The sequence below is a fragment of the Phaeodactylum tricornutum genome, chromosome 4 (assembly GCF_000150955.2).
Source record: "Phaeodactylum tricornutum CCAP 1055/1 chromosome 4, whole genome shotgun sequence".
In the NCBI taxonomy this organism is placed as follows: Eukaryota; Bacillariophyta; class Bacillariophyceae; order Surirellales; family Neidiaceae; genus Phaeodactylum; species Phaeodactylum tricornutum.
The window spans coordinates 592,844-609,592 of NC_011672.1; the positions used below are offsets into that span (position 1 = coordinate 592,844).

The following is a 16,749-nucleotide window of genomic DNA, read 5'->3' on the forward strand; positions in this document are numbered from 1 at the left end:
GCCGAGGGGAGTGGCCGCAGACGGATCAATGCTCGGGGGCCGTCATGCCGGTTCGATTTTTTGGTTTTCGGTGCCCCTGCAGCAGCAACCGAACGATATGAATTCGAAGGCTTCAAATCTCACCTCGACCAATACCGGTCAATTGTCGATTTTGCACAATTCAACGAGCAACACGAGCCTAGGCAAGCCGAAGTTGGGTTCTTCGCGCTCTGGTCCTCTAAAAATGCCAATTATACCGGTCATACACAAGAACGGTTCCAGTACTAGCGTCTCATCCTTCGACAAAATTTCTACCTTGAAAAACCTAGATGTTTTCACTCCTCAAAATATGCGCAATTCTTGTTTCAGCCCCAGCATTGAAGATGGGATCTTTCCATCCTCGCGAAGTACCATAGAGAACTCAGCAGTTTCAAAGGCTTTTGCTCACGTACTGAACGGCGAAGACCGCAAGATGCCCCCCATTGGTTTGAGATCGCCCATGGAAATCCGCAAACGCCAAGCTTTGGTTATCGAGGACTCATTGGTCGTACGAAAAAGCCTGGCACAAGCGTTCGAGCGGCTTGGCTTCGTGGTGACGCAAGCGGTAGACGGTCTGGAAGGATTGAATGCGCTTAAAGAAACTATATTCGATGTGACTCTTTGCGATTTTTTGATGCCGGTTATGGACGGCATGGACTGCGTTAAGCAATATCGAGACTGGGAGCGTGAGAACAGACCCTGGTTTCGTCAGCTTATCATTGGTATTTCAGCACATGCCAATGCCAACGACAGTGGGCAGGGAATAAAAGTCGGAATGGACCAATTCTGGCCCAAACCGGTCAGTATCAAGAAACTTATGGAGCTACAGGAGAGTGATGTTGCAGTCGCGGCGTCGCGCGAACTGGACAGACAAGCAGACCAACTTGATGGGGGCAATTGCAATTACTCCAATCGAAATTCGTTTCCATTTGCGGCTAACATTGTGGATAGCGATCCATTGGAGGATACTGCGAAAAGTATACCGAAGAAACGAGCTGCCGAGCTAGAGACAAAGAGAACAAAGCGTCCCAAATTCGACTTGGAAGAAAAAGGTGCTGCTTCTGTTGGACTGATTGCAACGTCTATAGATGAGCCAAGTAATATTTTGGCTAAATTAGAATCTCAGGGCTGGACAACATCCGTAGTGCACGACAGCGATGCAACGCTACAGGCACTTAAGGTACGATATATTCACAAACGCTCTTCCTCTCTCAAAGATAATTGATGTCTTACCTCGTTAAATTGCACTGTTTCAAGCTACGAAACTACAGCCTCGTTCTTATTGAAGACATGACTCCTAATATGGATGCTTGCGCGTGCATGACACAATTTCGAACGTGGGAGGAAGAAAACAGAGTGAATCGACAAAAGAACACTTATTTCATCTCTGAGGCAAGCATCCCGTCGCCTTTTGAAGCAAATTCATTTGTACAGCCCCCCAGTGTTTTTGATGGTGTACTGCGGAAGCCAGTCGTATGGGAAGAGCTTGAGTTTCTGCGGCAAAAAAAAGATGACGAAAATTGTCGTATGGAGATTGTTATCCGGTGACAAATTCCACGATAATGCTAGCTTGTATTCACTTTTTGTCTCCTCACAAATAACCTTAAGGCCACAGTAAATTAGAATCCGTAAATGGACTTCATGTCGAAGTCTTCTGGAATACCGCCTATTGAGTAATAACCTCCAGCATTTTGGCAATATCCCATGAAGTACTCGGGAAAGTAATTTCCGTCTCGTCTCGACGGCACTATCCCAATTTTTTCTGCGACGCGGTCTTCGACATCCCGTCGATATTCAAAGTATTTACGAAAAAACAGCCCGCAAGTTGTTACATTGGTAAGCTCCTGCAATCGGTAGACTTGCCGTTTGTCTCGCGGGTTTCGGGGATACGGCAACGAACAATCAAATGGCTTCTTGCAAGCTGTGTAATGGACGGTTTTTACTTCAGAAATGGGCAAGGCCCGGCAATCTTCACATCTTCCGTTCTCGGGCGTGTTGGCAGTAAAGTTGCCATCTTCGACAGGATATTGGCGACATTGGCCATGGTGATTCATATTGTTGGGCCCCCTCCAAATAACGTCAGCTACAACTTGATTCCACCGGCAAACATCCAGTTCGACCGACCTTCCGGGCCTTACTTGGTCGTAAAAGTAAGCAAGAACCCCTTGGTAGGCCATTGCTCCCTAAAAATTGAGCGCACCGATATTGAGAACCGAACAAAGACGATTGTTGGTCAAACCTCAGAACATACCTGAAATCCACCGTAACCCAATCCACCCCAGCCAGAAGTTGACCCTCGCCCCGGCGTATAGTTGGCGTTCATGATAAAAGACATATAGGCATGGAAGTCGTCCATACTAGGTCGTGCCACTACGAAACCTCCCTGAACGGCTTGGACCTTTTCCCATGGCGCACTGCTCGTAACATCTTTAGTGTAGAAAGCATCAATGCGATCAGGTAGATGCTGATACCACGGTCGCTGGATTTGTAAACGGCTCCGTGCTCGTTGACCTTTTGACGAATCGCTGTCATAAATTATGGCATCGTACAAGTCATCCATAGGTTGCAGTACTGAAACGTCCAAATCCCAATGCACTACCACAGGATGATGCGTGAAAGTGTAGGCATAAAGCTTGATAAATTCCTTTGAGCCGCAGCAGTTTTCATTTTCTACATGATCTCGGTACCAGTCATTGTTAACAATTGCGCTTACATTCACAGGTGTCGGCTTGACAACAGGAATGTACCCGAGGCGTTTGATGAAATTCACGTATTCGACGCAACCTCCGTCCTCGTGAATAATGGCGTACATTTGGTAGCTGTAGGACGACCCCGACGAAGGATTGTGGACAGAGTTTTGGTGAATGGAATGACGAAGCACTATCAGGGCGTCTAGAGAACCCTTTACCCGCGATGCTTTATGACAGGAAACGAGAGAAATTGCGTGGGCGATCTTAATTGGAAAATTTCTGGGCACTTCGATTGAATCACTCGCAACATGGACATCACCTACTCCGCCATTTTTTACTTCAAAACTCGCGGAATGTTGGGCAAACTTTAGCGCCGTGGTATCATGTGAAACTGAGTTTTTTACCCAGTGAAGGAGATGTTCTCGCGCTTGTGCGCTATCATCCGCATTGTAAGGTTGCAGGACTTTAATTGCTGCGTAGAAGCTCAAGCACGAAAAAAACCCGAGTACGCCGATGAAAAGACCAAACGAATTGCACAGTGCTGGTCTAGGTGACTGTTGCATGGCGTAAAATGAAATTCAGAATCTTTTCTAATTAGTTAACTGGATAAGGCAACACAGAGCACATGTTTCTCATGGTCACAGATTTTGTACTTCGAGAAACAGGATTTTTGTCCACATTACTGTTAATGCAATGAAAGACTATCGAAAACCCGGAGGAAACAATTGAGCTACAGGTTGCCTGAACAATTTTAAGCCAATGCTAACAGTTATGGTAGTTAGTGTATGACACTATTTGGAAGTTACAAGTCACACATGTCCATAGCTTCCAAAATAATGCGTTCCTGTCAACTGGCTTCTTGCAATTTTGTTTGGTCGTTGCCGTCGTGTAAATTATCCAAGTCCTCCTTGACAGCATCAATGCCGACAGGCAGTCCTTCTAGTATACCGTATTGAGCCCGTAGCTTCTTTTGTTCAATGCTGAGATGTAGGTGCTTGGCAAATGCATACTCCATTTGCGCTTCCATGTCGGCTAGTCGCGTCAATGCTACAATGTATCCCGAAGGCTTCAATGGTTCAGGTGGAGGAGTAGCCGATCGGGTGGGACCTTGTTCCGGGGATGTAATTGATATCGTTGACACAAGCAAGTCCTTGGGACTTGCCATATCTTTGCTAGGCGCATCACGATTCACCGCATGCTGTGAATGAAGATTGGGAATGGGATGGACAGGGGAATCAAAACGATTTTCGATTCGTTGCCGCCGAGTGACGGCATTTGCCGGCAATGAAGACAAACCGCTCCTTCTTTGCTGCCATGGCAAAGCAATATTTTCGTGTTGTGCGGTCCCCCGGTCAGTTCCTCGTCCACCTCGCACAAGGGCATTTCTACCTAGGTCACCAAGACCTCTGCTACGGCCTACAAGCCCACCACGAAAACTCCGCCCGGGCCCTCCTCGCCTAGAAAAGTCGTCTCCACGCCCTGTCGCCATAGCTCTGTTTCCATTCAGCATGGCCGGAGGTGCAGAATCTCTCCAAGCTTCACGCTTTCCAGCGTCCGCTTCGCGACCTCGCCCCGACAAACGGCCTTGGCGTCCTCGGCCACCAAACGAAAAACTTCTATCCATGCGATCCAAAGGCTCTGAAGAGAAAGATCCGGTCCTAATCCCAGTGAAGTTGTGACCTGATCCACTAGCTTCTCCGGGTATTCTATGCGGAACGGCGTCCCTCATACTTGGAGCATCGGCCGAAAAAGCACTATCATCGGCGTGGCGAACTGGGGGGATGCTCCTATTCGGTAGCGTTGCCGTTTCGTTCCGGTCAGACGACGTAGAATACAACATATCGCCTTGCCGGGAACCAAATTGGTGTGAGGCTTGATTGCCTTTCGACGGTCCTTTCTCGGTCCGAAAACTGGTGATCGCTGACAAGCTGGTTTCATCTGTTCTAACGGGACGAGTTTCCTGATTTCTTTCAAAACCCCTTTCTGAATCCGGTAGGCCAGCTGTGGCCTTTGCGTGTTCGAAGGGTACTTTCGATGCCAATAGGTTTTGTTGCGACCTACGTGGCTCGTCCGGGATATGATCGCGAGAAATTGGTTCTCCGTACACGCCTCTCCCCGTTGACGAAAATGAATTCGTTGGTATGAGGACATCAGATAATATCTCGCCTTCGCTGCCGAAAGAAAGACTCTCACGATTTCTTTTGTTGCCACTATCTTTTTGTTCCATGCTGCCACTTCGTTCGTGCTTTCCCAAAGCGTTGCTGTCGAGCAGTTTGGGTACGACCGGAAGAGAATGGGTTGGTGCTTCTATCCGGAAATGCGCGCTCCGTCCTTCGCAACGAGCCCTTCCTTCCCGATCATTCCTTCCACCTCCACGTCGCCCCCATTCAACTCCTCTACCTCTACCTGACTCGCTTCGCCCGGTAAATGTGGCCTCCATGATCCGATCGTCCGAAGGCCTGAAATCGCCTCGCCCTCTACGTCCTTCCACGGGACTGTCTCTTCCACCCCGCCGTCCCCGTCCATCTCGAGATGCTCTTCCTTCAAATCCAGATCCCCGTTCAGGCCAACGACCGGATCGTCCTCTTCCTCCTCGTTCGCCATCGAATCGGCGTCCAGCCGAATCTCTACCACGACCGCCTCTAGGAAAGTAATTCCCCCCACGTCCACCACTAAAGGAACTTCCCGTGTCACTCAGATCGTCCCTATTCTCTCCACCAGGAGTCAAGCTGAAACGACGATCGAGACTATCACCTCGTCCTCTGTTTAATTCTATGTGATCCCTCTCCAAGGTCTGACCTCCCCTTCGACCTCTTCCACCTCGACCCTCACGACCTCCCCGTTCGTCAGTCCCACGACCTCCCCGGTGTGGTCTACCACGCCCACCTCTCAATGGAAACCCACCACGTCCTCCTCTAATGACAGGAGCATTGTTCCGAATACGAGAGCGACGGTCGTCTCCCGAAAACGGCGGAGACTGTTGTGATGGTGGACCCTGATGCGCGTTGGGCGGCATTCGGCGCATCGGCGGAGGCCGGTTCGCCAAGGTCGCGTACGATGGTATCGTTGAGGGAGGGTCGGACGAGAGAATTTCACCCGCCTCGCGACTGCTCGGTCCTTCCGATCGCGGCGACGACGCATCCGTCGTCGGTCCCATTGGTGTAGAAGAATAAAACCTTACTGGTTCGAAACTATGGTTAGAAATTTTCGCGTTCAAGCTCTCGTGAGACGGACGCAGTCGCTGTAGTCGGACACTCAACGGTTTTGATGGATACGTGCAGATTACTATCTCGCAGTCTGTTTCCCCGACCTGCAACAGATCACAGGCACTGTCAACGCCATGTCATGGTCGTGCCCTCCGTCGATGTTGGGAGCTCAACACCAACCCTAACCGTTTTAGCCAAACAGGGCAACACCGGGTACCTACTTACCGTATCACCTGTCACAGAACACGATTGCCTCAACATCCGGGTATCTCTTCGAAAAAGACGGCTAATTGACAGAGACAGCGAAGCGGAAACTACCCTCCCCAGGTTTATCCGTTAGCTAGTATAGCGTATTCATTGTCAGCGAATCAAAATGGAAAGAGAAATGCGTCTCTAATATCATGGTGGGGAATTTCCTCATGCTCCGGACACGACAGGTCTGCAACGCCATCTTTGCGCGAACCGGCCAACTCAAGATTTTGTTTTGTTGCACGGATGATTTTCACGTCGGATTGAGGAGGAATTGGATCGACGTCCTCGCATTGGTCGGCCGTTACGGCCTTAACAAATTCAAGGAAGTGGTCTCAACTTGAGACATCACGAGCTCAGACTGGTCTGCCTTTCTTGGAATTGCCTAAACCACCTCATATCAGACCAACTCCTACGAGTTAATTAAAATCAATCATGTATAAAAATACTAAGTAGTAATATACCTGTATATCCTGCCCATGTAATAAAATGCAATAAACCGTCCTTCAAAACAGCCCAAAGGGGGGAAAAAGGCGGGGAAAAAGCCGCTCGTTGGTCTGACAAGCAGCAGTCCCAAAAGAGTGTACAAAATGATGGCAACGGTGGTAAAAGGAGTCCCCCCTAGACCGCACCCTCTTCTACCTTTCCGATTTCTTTGGCCAATCGCTGGCAGGCAAAGACAATACGATTGAGCATGCTCACCAAATGTCGTTTATTTTCGATGCGGCTAGCGAACTGATTCGAGGAGATGCGAAGCTCTTCTTTTTCGAAATTAAGTCGGGATCCCACAATCTCATGCAGTAAATTCATTTCCAATTCATTCAGAGGAAGCTTGGAAGTATGGATCTTGACGGAGACCTTGTGTTCATTGACATGCACGTGCGGAACCAACATGAGTCGGCCATAGCTCGTTGTGGAATACCGCAAAGCCGACTCGGGGATTCCACAATCAAGGTATCGCTCCGGCGGAGGAGTCAGATCGGTGGACCCAAGTGTAGTGGGACCTTTCTGCTCCATCCGATTAAAAAAGTCCTGCAGGGGACTCTCATAGGACTGTGCGGAGGCGTAACAGCGGACCAACGTCGATCGGCTTGGTGCGATGGCAGCGGCGGCGGCGACGTGCTGCTGCAGGCGAGAAGAAAGTTGCCTAGCGACAAGTCGAAAAGACATAATGAAATTAAACAAGGAAGCGTGTGGTCTTACAGATAGTAAAATCTTTGTCGCCTAAAAAGTTCTGTTGTGGTTCTTTGCTTGTCACTTGCTCGTTTTGTAAAAACGAACCCGTCCACCAACATACAGGTTGCAAACGACATAGACAGTGAGAGAGCTGCCGGAACGCAACGAGAGGCTCAGCTGTATTTTCACGGTCGACGGAAGACCCCTCAGAAGTTCTGACACATAGCTATTGAATCCCTGGTATGATTTCCATTCTGAAACTCGCAACTACAAAGAATTTATATATACACAAAAATTCTTAATGTCTTCGAGACACTCCCAAGATCGTTGGCCTCTTCCGAAAATCCTTACAAATAATGTAAAACGTCTCGAAACCCCTCCCGCGAGAGCGCTGGGCGGAAAGCCGAACGCTTGGGGCGAAAGCTATCCAATCCCAGAGAGCTCAGCTTCATCGGAATTTATCGAACGACCAACCATATACCGTACAAAACATATATTTTTTATATCTGTTTGCAACATCAAAGCAAACTGACGAATCGGAGATCCATTATTCTGGATCCAGTCTTGCTCCAGCAGATGAGGCGGACAATTCGCGTCGCCAATTGACAAACATAGCTCAGCTGCATAAATACCGTTAGGTTATCGAAAATACATGTCTATGGATACGATACGAAACAGAGGAACCACCACTGAATCATTACTGTTTCATTGTATGCCTACTACAAGCCCGGTAATGATTTCGATCCGGTCACTGTATTCACTTTCTCGGCAATTCTTGCGACATCCTGCTCATTCATATTATCCATCCATCCTTTTGGTAGATCCAACCCATCGAATCGACTGGCATAGTTTGCCAAGTCGTCCGCAGTCGGGATAAATCCCAGCGACATGTAGGCACCCCGCAACACTTTATCCCAAGAAATAATGAGAGCACCCGTAACTGCAATGACCACCAACATGAGTCCTACTTCCCGTAAGGCGGAGGCAAAGTCTGGCCATTTGGCGTTGGAAAATTCCGCCATGGCCTGCTCGACCAAATTCTTGCTCATGACTGGATCAACTTGCTCTTGTTCCTCTTTCGATAGTTCACTTTCCGGGTCATAAAACATACTCGGCAAATCCTCGTTCCATTCGCTCTTGGAAATCGTCTTTTCCGAGTTAATCTGGGACAGATCGAGCCCGCCGAACATGTCGGAGTTTTCCGAAGCCGCGCTGGCGGACCCCGCTGCGGTGGCGGCCTTGGTCTTGGCGGCAATGTAATCGGCGGAAACTTTGGACTTTTCGATACCCATGGATTCCGTTCGTGCCCGAATTGCCGCTCGCATTTTTTCAATATTGTCCGTTTGGTACTGTACAAATATAGTCCGAACCGAAATGCCCTCAGCGGGTGAGCGCAAGAAACAAGCGCGGTCAACGAAATCGATCAATATTTTTAAGTGTAGCAACGTACCTCCGGATTGGAATCGAAATCCCCCATTTGGTCCATTCGTTCCTGGTCTTGTTCTTCAATTAAGGAGCGTCCGGCATCATCGAAACTAGTCCGCTCCGCTTGTTCACTGTCACTGTCGTTTGCGCCTGATTCCGGTTGAGAAGAATCCCTACTACTCTTTTGGGAATCCGACAAAAAGAGTGCAAGGCTCGGCCGCGACGAGAGGAACTGCCGACTGATACCTGGTCGAACCGCCAACGGCGTGTTCCAAGCGGCCGTCCATGGCAGACTCAATGATGCGATAAACCATACTAGCAAAGCATGGTGGATAGAAAATTGCCGCATACTACCCGAGCGAGTCAACCTATGAGTAAGCAGGACCCAGGAATCACTCGATCAAAGAAGCGAAAGAGAGAGAGAGAGCAATTAAGAGGATAGTGGGTTGTCTCTGGACGACAAGATAAAGGTTGTTTGCGGTCTCTATAAGGTCGTGCCACTTGGACTTGTTCAAGGTAGGCAGGCTTTCCTGAAACTCACGGGTTGCCAGACCCTTTGTTTGCATATAGGGTGCGGCGTCGGGTGGGGTTGGGGTATTGCGATTGCTGTACTGCGCCTGTGATCGTGGAGTCACGAATGGATGCTTCGATTGGTAGGGAAAATCTCTTTGACGGGACACCCATCAAGAAAGGTACGTCAGTCACTGACTCTGATTTCAGGACGAGGGTGGCTTGAATCGGGCCCCCGTCTGCCCAACCTGCCTACCTCGCATACACGTAGACACTGGTAGACTTTCTGCGGCACGCATCGGATGGCTCCCAATCGCTGTGTCCCCGGAGGCGAATCGGTAGATCTCACCGTCTGATTGCGTCCGTACTTGCTACGCACAGCACACACGTAACCCGTGTGCGGTGTGTGTGGGGGTGAGGGCTGTGGGAACTCTACGGACGGATCGCTACCGCTGGGGGGAAATTGACCAACGAACGCGGGTCGACCGCGACACATTCCCTGCTTCGTGTACACACAGGGATCTACATACTTACTTTTACTAGCAACCAATACAGACGCAGAGGTTCCTTGGTACACGCCAGCCTCCTACACGACACCGGCTTCGATCCTCCATCAGCGGAGACCATCAGTGGTTCCGCCGCATCGAAAGGTTTCCTTCCAATCCTCAAGTCTATCTCTAGCTATATTTACCGTTACACAAACCCATCGAGACATATACTTTAAACCATGAAGCTAGCAAGTGCCACAGCCTTTGCCGCTTTCCTTGTTACGGCTTCGGCCTTTAGTCCGTCGATGATGGCACGGTACGTTACTTCTCTGCTTGGGTAGTAGGTAGTAGCACCGTACGTTGTAGTGCAAAGTGTTCACTTCCTCCATCCCCTCGGTTATGTCCGTAGCCTTGGTTGTTGCTCTAGACAAGTGTACGAGTCTTCCATTCCCTTATTTGCTTGCTGGCTGCAAGTATCCGTCCTCTGTCACTCACCTTTCATTTTGCTTTCACTACGTTGTCGTTTCGTGCAGTTCCACTACCAAGTTGTATTCCGCAGTGGCGGACGAAGCTGTAGAGACCACAGAAAAGAAAAAGGTCAAGGGACCCACACGGTTTGATCGCTTGAAGCAACTCTACAAAGGTCCCAAGTTCGAATCGACGGACGACTCTATTCCCTTTTCCTACGATGAGTTCGCCAAGGCGGTTGACGAAACGGAATACGGCTTTGAACGCAACGCGGTAGTGCAGGGGACCGCGGTCGAGTATTCGGGCAGTGGATGTCTGGTCGATATTGGTGCCAAGGCCTCGGCCTATCTACCGGACCAGGAAGCCTCGCTCGATCAGGATCTCAATATTGAAGACGCTGTCCCGCTCGATACGCCCATGGAGTTCCAAATCATCTCGGAAGAAGACGAGAATGGACAATTGCTGGTATCCATCAAGCGTATCGAATACAAGAAGGCCTGGGAAAAGGTACTTTCCATGGCGGAGGAGGACCAGATCTTGGAGGCCAAGGTTATCGCTGTCAACCGCGGTGGAGCCATCTGTTTGGTGGAAGGACTCCGCGCATTTTTGCCCGGTTCCCATTTGACCGGACAGTTGCCCGACGAAGATCTCATTGGAAACAACTTGCAGCTTAAATTCCTCGAAGTCAACCAGGAAACCAATAAACTGGTCGTCTCCAACCGGAAGGCAGTGGTTGAGCAGCAAATGGCGGATCTCTCCCGGGGTGACCTCGTTGCCGGTATGGTCAAGGCGCTCAAACCGTACGGTGCGTTCGTCGAAGTCGGCGGTATGTCCGGTCTCTTGCACATTAGTCAGATTAGTTACGATCGTATTGATGATCTCGAGAAGGTCTTGCAACCAGGCATGCAGGTCAAGTGCATGATTATCGACCACGACAAGGTCAATGGACGTATTGCTTTGAGTACCAAGACGTTGGAACCGGAACCCGGTGACATGCTCAAGGACCCGAAGATGGTGTTTGAAAAGGCCGAAGCGACGGCCGCCGCGTACCACGCCCGAATGGAAGCCGAACGACAGGCCCGAGAAGAAGCCGCGCGCGATATCGTATTGGGTCTGGGAGATTCTCTGGATGACTTGGACGGCACCAATGGCGACAGCGACAGCAACGAAGATCCCTTGAAGAATGTTTCCGACAGTCTCGACTCGCTGCTTTCTTAAAACCTAAATAAAAGCAATACTTTTACAACGTTTGTTCAAACCGCGTTGTTTTGTTGTTTTGGTGGCCCTTTCGCTAGACCTACCTTTTCGATATCTGCTCTGATTCACGAAGATACACGATTACTTATGGCGTGGTCGCGGCGTGTTTGGTCTCTTGTCAATCGGCTCCGTCATTTCAATCTGTTGTAATCCTGCCAAACAACCACGTCTGTTCGTGCTAGAAACACGTAGATTCCTTGTTTGCGTACGGAGAGTGTTGGCTATTTACCTTTCAGACTACAAGACGTTTCTCGGCATGTTCAAGAAAAAAGACGGAGTCAAGCGCCAACTCAAGAACGTCCGGAAACGACCCGAGTCGGAAGGGGAAGACTCGGATCCTAATGAGACCAGTACACAAATATTGCTGACCAAAAAGAAGCGCAAATTGTTGACAGACATTCAGTATAAACGAGGCGTGGGCGCCGTTCAGCTCCTCCGAAACGCCATAGATACGACGATGGAAAGATCCGAACGACGCGACCCTGAATTCGAATCCAACGAAGCATCCAAAGAAGGAATTTTAGAACGGAAGCACAAGCAAGCTATGGAAGCATACATCCGAGAAAAAACCGGTGCAGGGGCCGACCTCAAGGAAGAGCTCAAGCTGTCAACTGCCAGCGGCGCAACGTCGTTGACGGAAGAAGAGCTTTACAAGGAACTGGCGCAGAGAGCGATCCATATGGTGGGGAGGACGGCCGTACAATCTGAGAAATCCGGCGACGTAGGGTCCGGTGGTGCGGTTCTCGTTGCGGGGACTGGTATAGCGGAAGTGATTTTACCAATCAATGAACGACTCCAAACTGCAGTCGAAACTGAAAACGCACGGGACAACCATCAGTTTCGTGAAAGCCTTCCTGCCGCGTCTAGCGTTGCGTCGCTGCCCGGTCGATTTCTGGTCCCGTCGAACTGTTCGCACTCCTCAGGGGTATCACAGCGATTGGTGGACGTCAATGGCGACACTTCCACGTCGCCTACCAACGCACCAGCACCCAACCATGCCAGCAAAGATGAAACTCCTCAACATCCAGACGAGGAGAGATTAGGATTCGAAGCATTAAGAAAAGGAAAAGATGGTAGCGCATTGGGACGGGACACTCAGAAGCAAACACGACGTCGCGATAGGGCTTCCGACGATCGGGTATATAAGCAATTCGTGGCTCGAGAAAGAGACCAAAATCGGAAGTAGAGGAGTCATTCTTTTTCGAGTAATTATCTATAGTTTTTTTGGATCTATTCTGAAAAATCATAAAGATCCTTTAGAGCATCGTGCAGCATTATTTCTGGTGCTGCTTTCAGTTTCAAACGAGGTGAAAAGTAACTGCTGAGAACGGCGGTGATGCGACGCTGAAGCATTACACCTCCTTTTTCGTCGATTATTTGCTGCATCTTAAACTGCAAATAGTGCTTTTGATTCTTCGTCAAGCTGTCGTTCAGCAGAACACTGTACGGTAAAGCCCAGTACAAGTAGGCCATCCTTAATGACGGCTTAACTTCCACTCCTAACAGCAATATTGGATCACCGTGAACACACAAGGACGGATCTTTCATTGACATTTGATCCAAGCAATCTGTTGCCACGGTCAAAATTCGATTCTCTTCTGAGCGTTGGCGATTGCTTGGGCCCTCAAGCTCTTCCAAAGGCGTGAGCAACGATTTTTTGGTATTCTTGGATGCCTGAATCTGGACAGCTGTGTTATTCAAATGAGCGATTCCATCTCGGATTATAGACGCTATTGCTTTATTGCGTGGCGGATTGGCCTGTTTCTCCGTGTCGACTGCCTTGTTCGAGAGAAAAATCCTTGAGATTGAGTTTGGGCAGTGAGGACGTCTGAATAAAACCGACGGCTTCAAGCATTTTAGAGAGGACGCGACACAACTCATTGGAAACAACGTTGACCGATGCTTTACTTTGAAGTTTTGGCTTGCACTCTGATGGTACAGCCCCCTTCTAACGTTGACTGTTGACTAAGTATAAACGTAAATATATCGTGTCGATCGTACCAACGTAGACTGGGGCTTCTATTCTACTTCCTTCACCGCCGCATCGCCACTCGCGTCGTCGGTTCGCTGCGACAAAAGTCAAGCGTAGCGAAAATCGAGAAATCGCGCTTCGCCGTCTTTTTCTATTCGTGTTTCGATTCAATCCAAGACTTCCGACCCAAAAATTGTTCATTGTCATTTTTAACATAATGTAATATCAGGCTCAGAGTCAGGCAGTCAAGATATCGGCTGTCAATCCTCCCTTTGCCGACTTGGTCACGGAATTGGCAAATCAAGCACATGCAATCTTGGGAAAATTCATGTATTTCTTTTTCGCATGCTTGTACGTCGGGATAAAACGCCCCAAGGAACGTGTATTCCTCTCGTAAACGCATATTGCCATCCTAAATTTCGCATTTTCTCAGCTTTGGGCTGGGAATGGCTTGGTCAAAATAATTGTTAGATAGAACTTACACACCTTGAGGCATGACATGGTGGGCATTTGAATAAGTCTCATTAGACACTTTCTTTCGATTAATTTAAAGTACTTCTGGCCCTTTGGATATCATTATCAACTCTTTCAGGCCCAAAACAGCAAGCGAGTAACCAGAAAAAATACAGTGACCCCGTCGACATTTGGTGAATAAGACGGGGTGCTCCCGTCAATCTTGCAGCTTTCCTTATGGAAAGGTTTCTACTGCATTCTACATAATCCACGAGTCTTTTGAATTGTAAGTATGATTTGCAATACTGAACATATCTACATAAATGCTCTTTTGCCAAAGGTACTACATATGAAGACAGAAATCAATTGCAGACATCACTCAAAAGATTTCGCCAAAAACAATCAAAAGGAGTTCTCGACGATGGTTGTCTCAAGTTGCCTCCACGGAGTGCGACAAAGGCCAATTTCAGGTGATTGCCGTATCCTATTTGCCAGCTTGAATCATTGAATTCGAAATTCCTGCGAAGAATTCCTTCCAGGCTTTCCGGGATGCACTGGAGAATGATTCTCCTGTTGCCCTCTCAATTGCATACACTAGCGCTTCACACATGATAGGGTACATCTCGCTTTCGACACCCATACGAGCATGCTTCTCGCCCAGTTCTGTCATGATTTCGGTCAAAATCTCGACACCAGGCCCAAGCATAGTGAGTGACGTGTCAATCATTTGCACGAAGTACGACGCATGCATCAGAAAACGTCGACTCTTTAGAATGAGTGGCGAAGAAGGCTCTATGTTCGCGTTGAAGCCGAACAGTGTCTTTCCTTTAGGACAGTCGGTAAAGAACCTGCAGCAACATTGATTGTCGATTTTGAGTGTAAAGAGCTCTGTGTAGAAAGTCTCACATCAAGTTTGTTAGCTGTCACTCAGAGACACTTACTTTTGGAACAGAATCGTACCAGTAACCACTTCATAGTTTTCGATCCTTCGCAGTGCATCCCAGCTCTCGTTGAGATGAGATACTGTTGTGTAACTGATGTCTTTCAATGCAGTCATCCTTGGTCCGCTACTCTTTCAGTAGATTGCCTTCGTGAATCGCAGCTTTCAGTTTGTAGCGATGGTTGAAAGATAAGTTGCGTATTCTTCCACTATGCTGCAAGCTGCTGTCTGAGGAGTCATAAATCATTTGCGTTGCCGGCATCGGCGGTCATCCGACATCCAAATTCATCCACTCATTTTTGCAGAATGTTTTAGGTGGACCGTTGATTTTGCGAGACATCTTCAGCACTTCGGGATAGGTGAATTATATAAGTAAAAGATCTTTGTATTTGGTCATTTCGTTGTTCCGATGCCTTTGGATGTCCGCCAAGAAAGACGTCAGAACCTTCAACAAAAAGCGAATCCTTTGTGTATAGGTAATATCCACCTGAAACAAAACTGCGGTCATTAGTCTTGGAGAGCATGTTGAAACAGAGCCCTATGACCGTGTCCTCGCAAGACAGCGTCCATCTGTCTTCAATGGAGTTTCGACAAAATTACAGTTGTCAGTGCTATATCAGTCCGATTTATTTAATGGTACTCGTACTCTTGATCGATATAGAAAGGGAAGTGTAAGGCTTGTTATGCAGTATTAAACAGTAGCTGGTAACAATTATTTTCCTTTGTCGTCTGTACACTTGGTATTCATGTTCCAGGAATCCACGAATAAATAATCAAAACATGAAGGGTTTGTCTTTCTGAGACGTCAACATACCCCGCAAAAAGTGGAACAAGTAGCCTTTACAAACAGTTAGGCTTTGCTGCCTAACTCGCTGTCAGAATTAGGAAGAGCTACTGTCTAGTAACCACATGATTAAGCTCTACGACGAAAGAGCCTATCAGATCTGATAGAATTCGAAGTGAAAAACTGAGTTACTATTAATTCGATGTTTGCGTTGCGACTCTCAAGATACCTGCGCATCAGGCATTCCGTTCACAGACTTTACCGCACCGACAGTGGTTGCTCCTACCTTTCCTTTCCATACAACTATACCATCAGCGTCTGTCTTGAGGTCCGGAGCAAGCTTCTCAAATATCTTCTTTTTGGCAACTTTGTTCTCTGGTTCGGGCTCTCCGGAAAAGCCTTCAAACTGTACTCGCTCTCCAATTCTAGAACCAGTAGGCGGTACGACAAATTCAACAGCCGAGTGGTCACTGTTACTTGCACACAATACCATACCGTGCGACGGAAACCCAACCAGGTTGCGCGCCTTCAAATTACAAAGCACGAGCACCAAGCGATCTTGAAGGTCTTCCTTTTTATAAAATGGCCGGAGTCCCGACGCAACCTGACGCTTCTCAGTTCCAAGATCAATCTCTTCACAAAAGAGCTTGTCCGCTTCTTCATGATGCCATACTCTAATTATCTTGCCAACTCGAATATCCATTGCACTAATGTCAAACTCTGTCGCGGCCTGATTTCCCGCCGGCTCTGGCGTGGACTTCACCTCCTTTTTGGCTTCCTTCGTTTTTCCTTGCTTTTTTGCTCCTTTTCGTTCAATATTCTGATCTTTGCCGTCTTGTGGCAGCTGCGCTGGTGGCTGTTTCGGTTGCAGCACAACACTAGCGTCCTCCGAGCCGTAGAAGAAAACAGGCATGGATACATGCGCCGACACGGGAGGAAAGGGAAGTGCGATCCCTCCTTTCAAAGCATAATTGTTGAGTACACTCACTACAGTAGTGAACCATCGGTTCACGGCAGAAAAGCAGGAAACTTCGGTATTCAATGTCAGCAAAACGAGCACGAGATCCAAGTCGGCCAGCGTTGGTTGGGGAGACAAAATCAAAAACGAGTGGC

The 16,749-nt window shown here is 48.4% G+C and overlaps 8 protein-coding genes across 8 annotated transcripts; 3 read left to right on the top strand and 5 right to left on the bottom strand.

Annotated features, from left to right (window-relative positions):
• Positions 1-478: 478 nt before the first annotated feature.
• Positions 479-838, top strand: PHATRDRAFT_10948 (predicted protein; the record flags this gene model as incomplete). Its single annotated transcript, XM_002178224.1, has 1 exon — positions 479-838. A coding segment is annotated over one exon (360 nt), but the record flags the coding sequence as incomplete, so codon positions are not given.
• A 799-nt stretch (positions 839-1,637) lies between these two features.
• PHATRDRAFT_33888 (predicted protein) lies at positions 1,638-6,175 on the bottom strand (the record flags this gene model as incomplete). The annotated part of the gene is made up of 4 exons (XM_002178502.1): positions 1,638-2,201; positions 2,270-3,180; positions 3,561-6,018; positions 6,140-6,175. The coding sequence occupies 4 exons, from the start codon at positions 6,173-6,175 to the stop codon at positions 1,638-1,640; spliced, it is 3,969 nt and encodes a 1,322-aa protein (XP_002178538.1).
• A 421-nt stretch (positions 6,176-6,596) lies between these two features.
• On the bottom strand, positions 6,597-7,463 carry PHATRDRAFT_44449 (predicted protein). The gene has a single exon (XM_002178503.1). It carries the CDS (start codon positions 7,331-7,333, stop codon positions 6,785-6,787), a length of 549 nt encoding a protein of 182 aa, XP_002178539.1. The 5' UTR covers positions 7,334-7,463; the 3' UTR covers positions 6,597-6,784.
• A 595-nt stretch (positions 7,464-8,058) lies between these two features.
• PHATRDRAFT_44450 (predicted protein) lies at positions 8,059-9,235 on the bottom strand (the record flags this gene model as incomplete). The annotated part of the gene is made up of 2 exons (XM_002178504.1): positions 8,790-9,235; positions 8,059-8,688 (listed from the first exon to the last, which is right to left on the bottom strand). The coding sequence occupies exons 1-2, from the start codon at positions 9,111-9,113 to the stop codon at positions 8,059-8,061; spliced, it is 954 nt and encodes a 317-aa protein (XP_002178540.1). The 5' UTR covers positions 9,114-9,235.
• A 1,193-nt stretch (positions 9,236-10,428) lies between these two features.
• On the top strand, positions 10,429-11,280 carry PHATRDRAFT_10847 (predicted protein; the record flags this gene model as incomplete). The annotated part of the gene is made up of 1 exon (XM_002178225.1): positions 10,429-11,280. A coding segment is annotated over one exon (852 nt), but the record flags the coding sequence as incomplete, so codon positions are not given.
• Positions 11,281-11,743: 463 nt separating this feature from the next.
• PHATRDRAFT_33892 (predicted protein) lies at positions 11,744-12,673 on the top strand (the record flags this gene model as incomplete). Its single annotated transcript, XM_002178226.1, has 1 exon — positions 11,744-12,673. One exon carries the CDS (start codon positions 11,744-11,746, stop codon positions 12,671-12,673), a length of 930 nt encoding a protein of 309 aa, XP_002178262.1.
• Positions 12,674-12,717: 44 nt separating this feature from the next.
• Positions 12,718-13,960, bottom strand: PHATRDRAFT_33893 (predicted protein; the record flags this gene model as incomplete). Its single annotated transcript, XM_002178505.1, has 3 exons — positions 12,718-13,175; positions 13,489-13,554; positions 13,942-13,960. 3 exons carry the CDS (start codon positions 13,958-13,960, stop codon positions 12,718-12,720), a joined length of 543 nt encoding a protein of 180 aa, XP_002178541.1.
• Positions 13,961-16,045: 2,085 nt separating this feature from the next.
• PHATRDRAFT_10666 (predicted protein) lies at positions 16,046-16,351 on the bottom strand (the record flags this gene model as incomplete). The annotated part of the gene is made up of 1 exon (XM_002178506.1): positions 16,046-16,351. A coding segment is annotated over one exon (306 nt), but the record flags the coding sequence as incomplete, so codon positions are not given.
• Between the last annotated feature and the right edge of the window lie 398 nt (positions 16,352-16,749).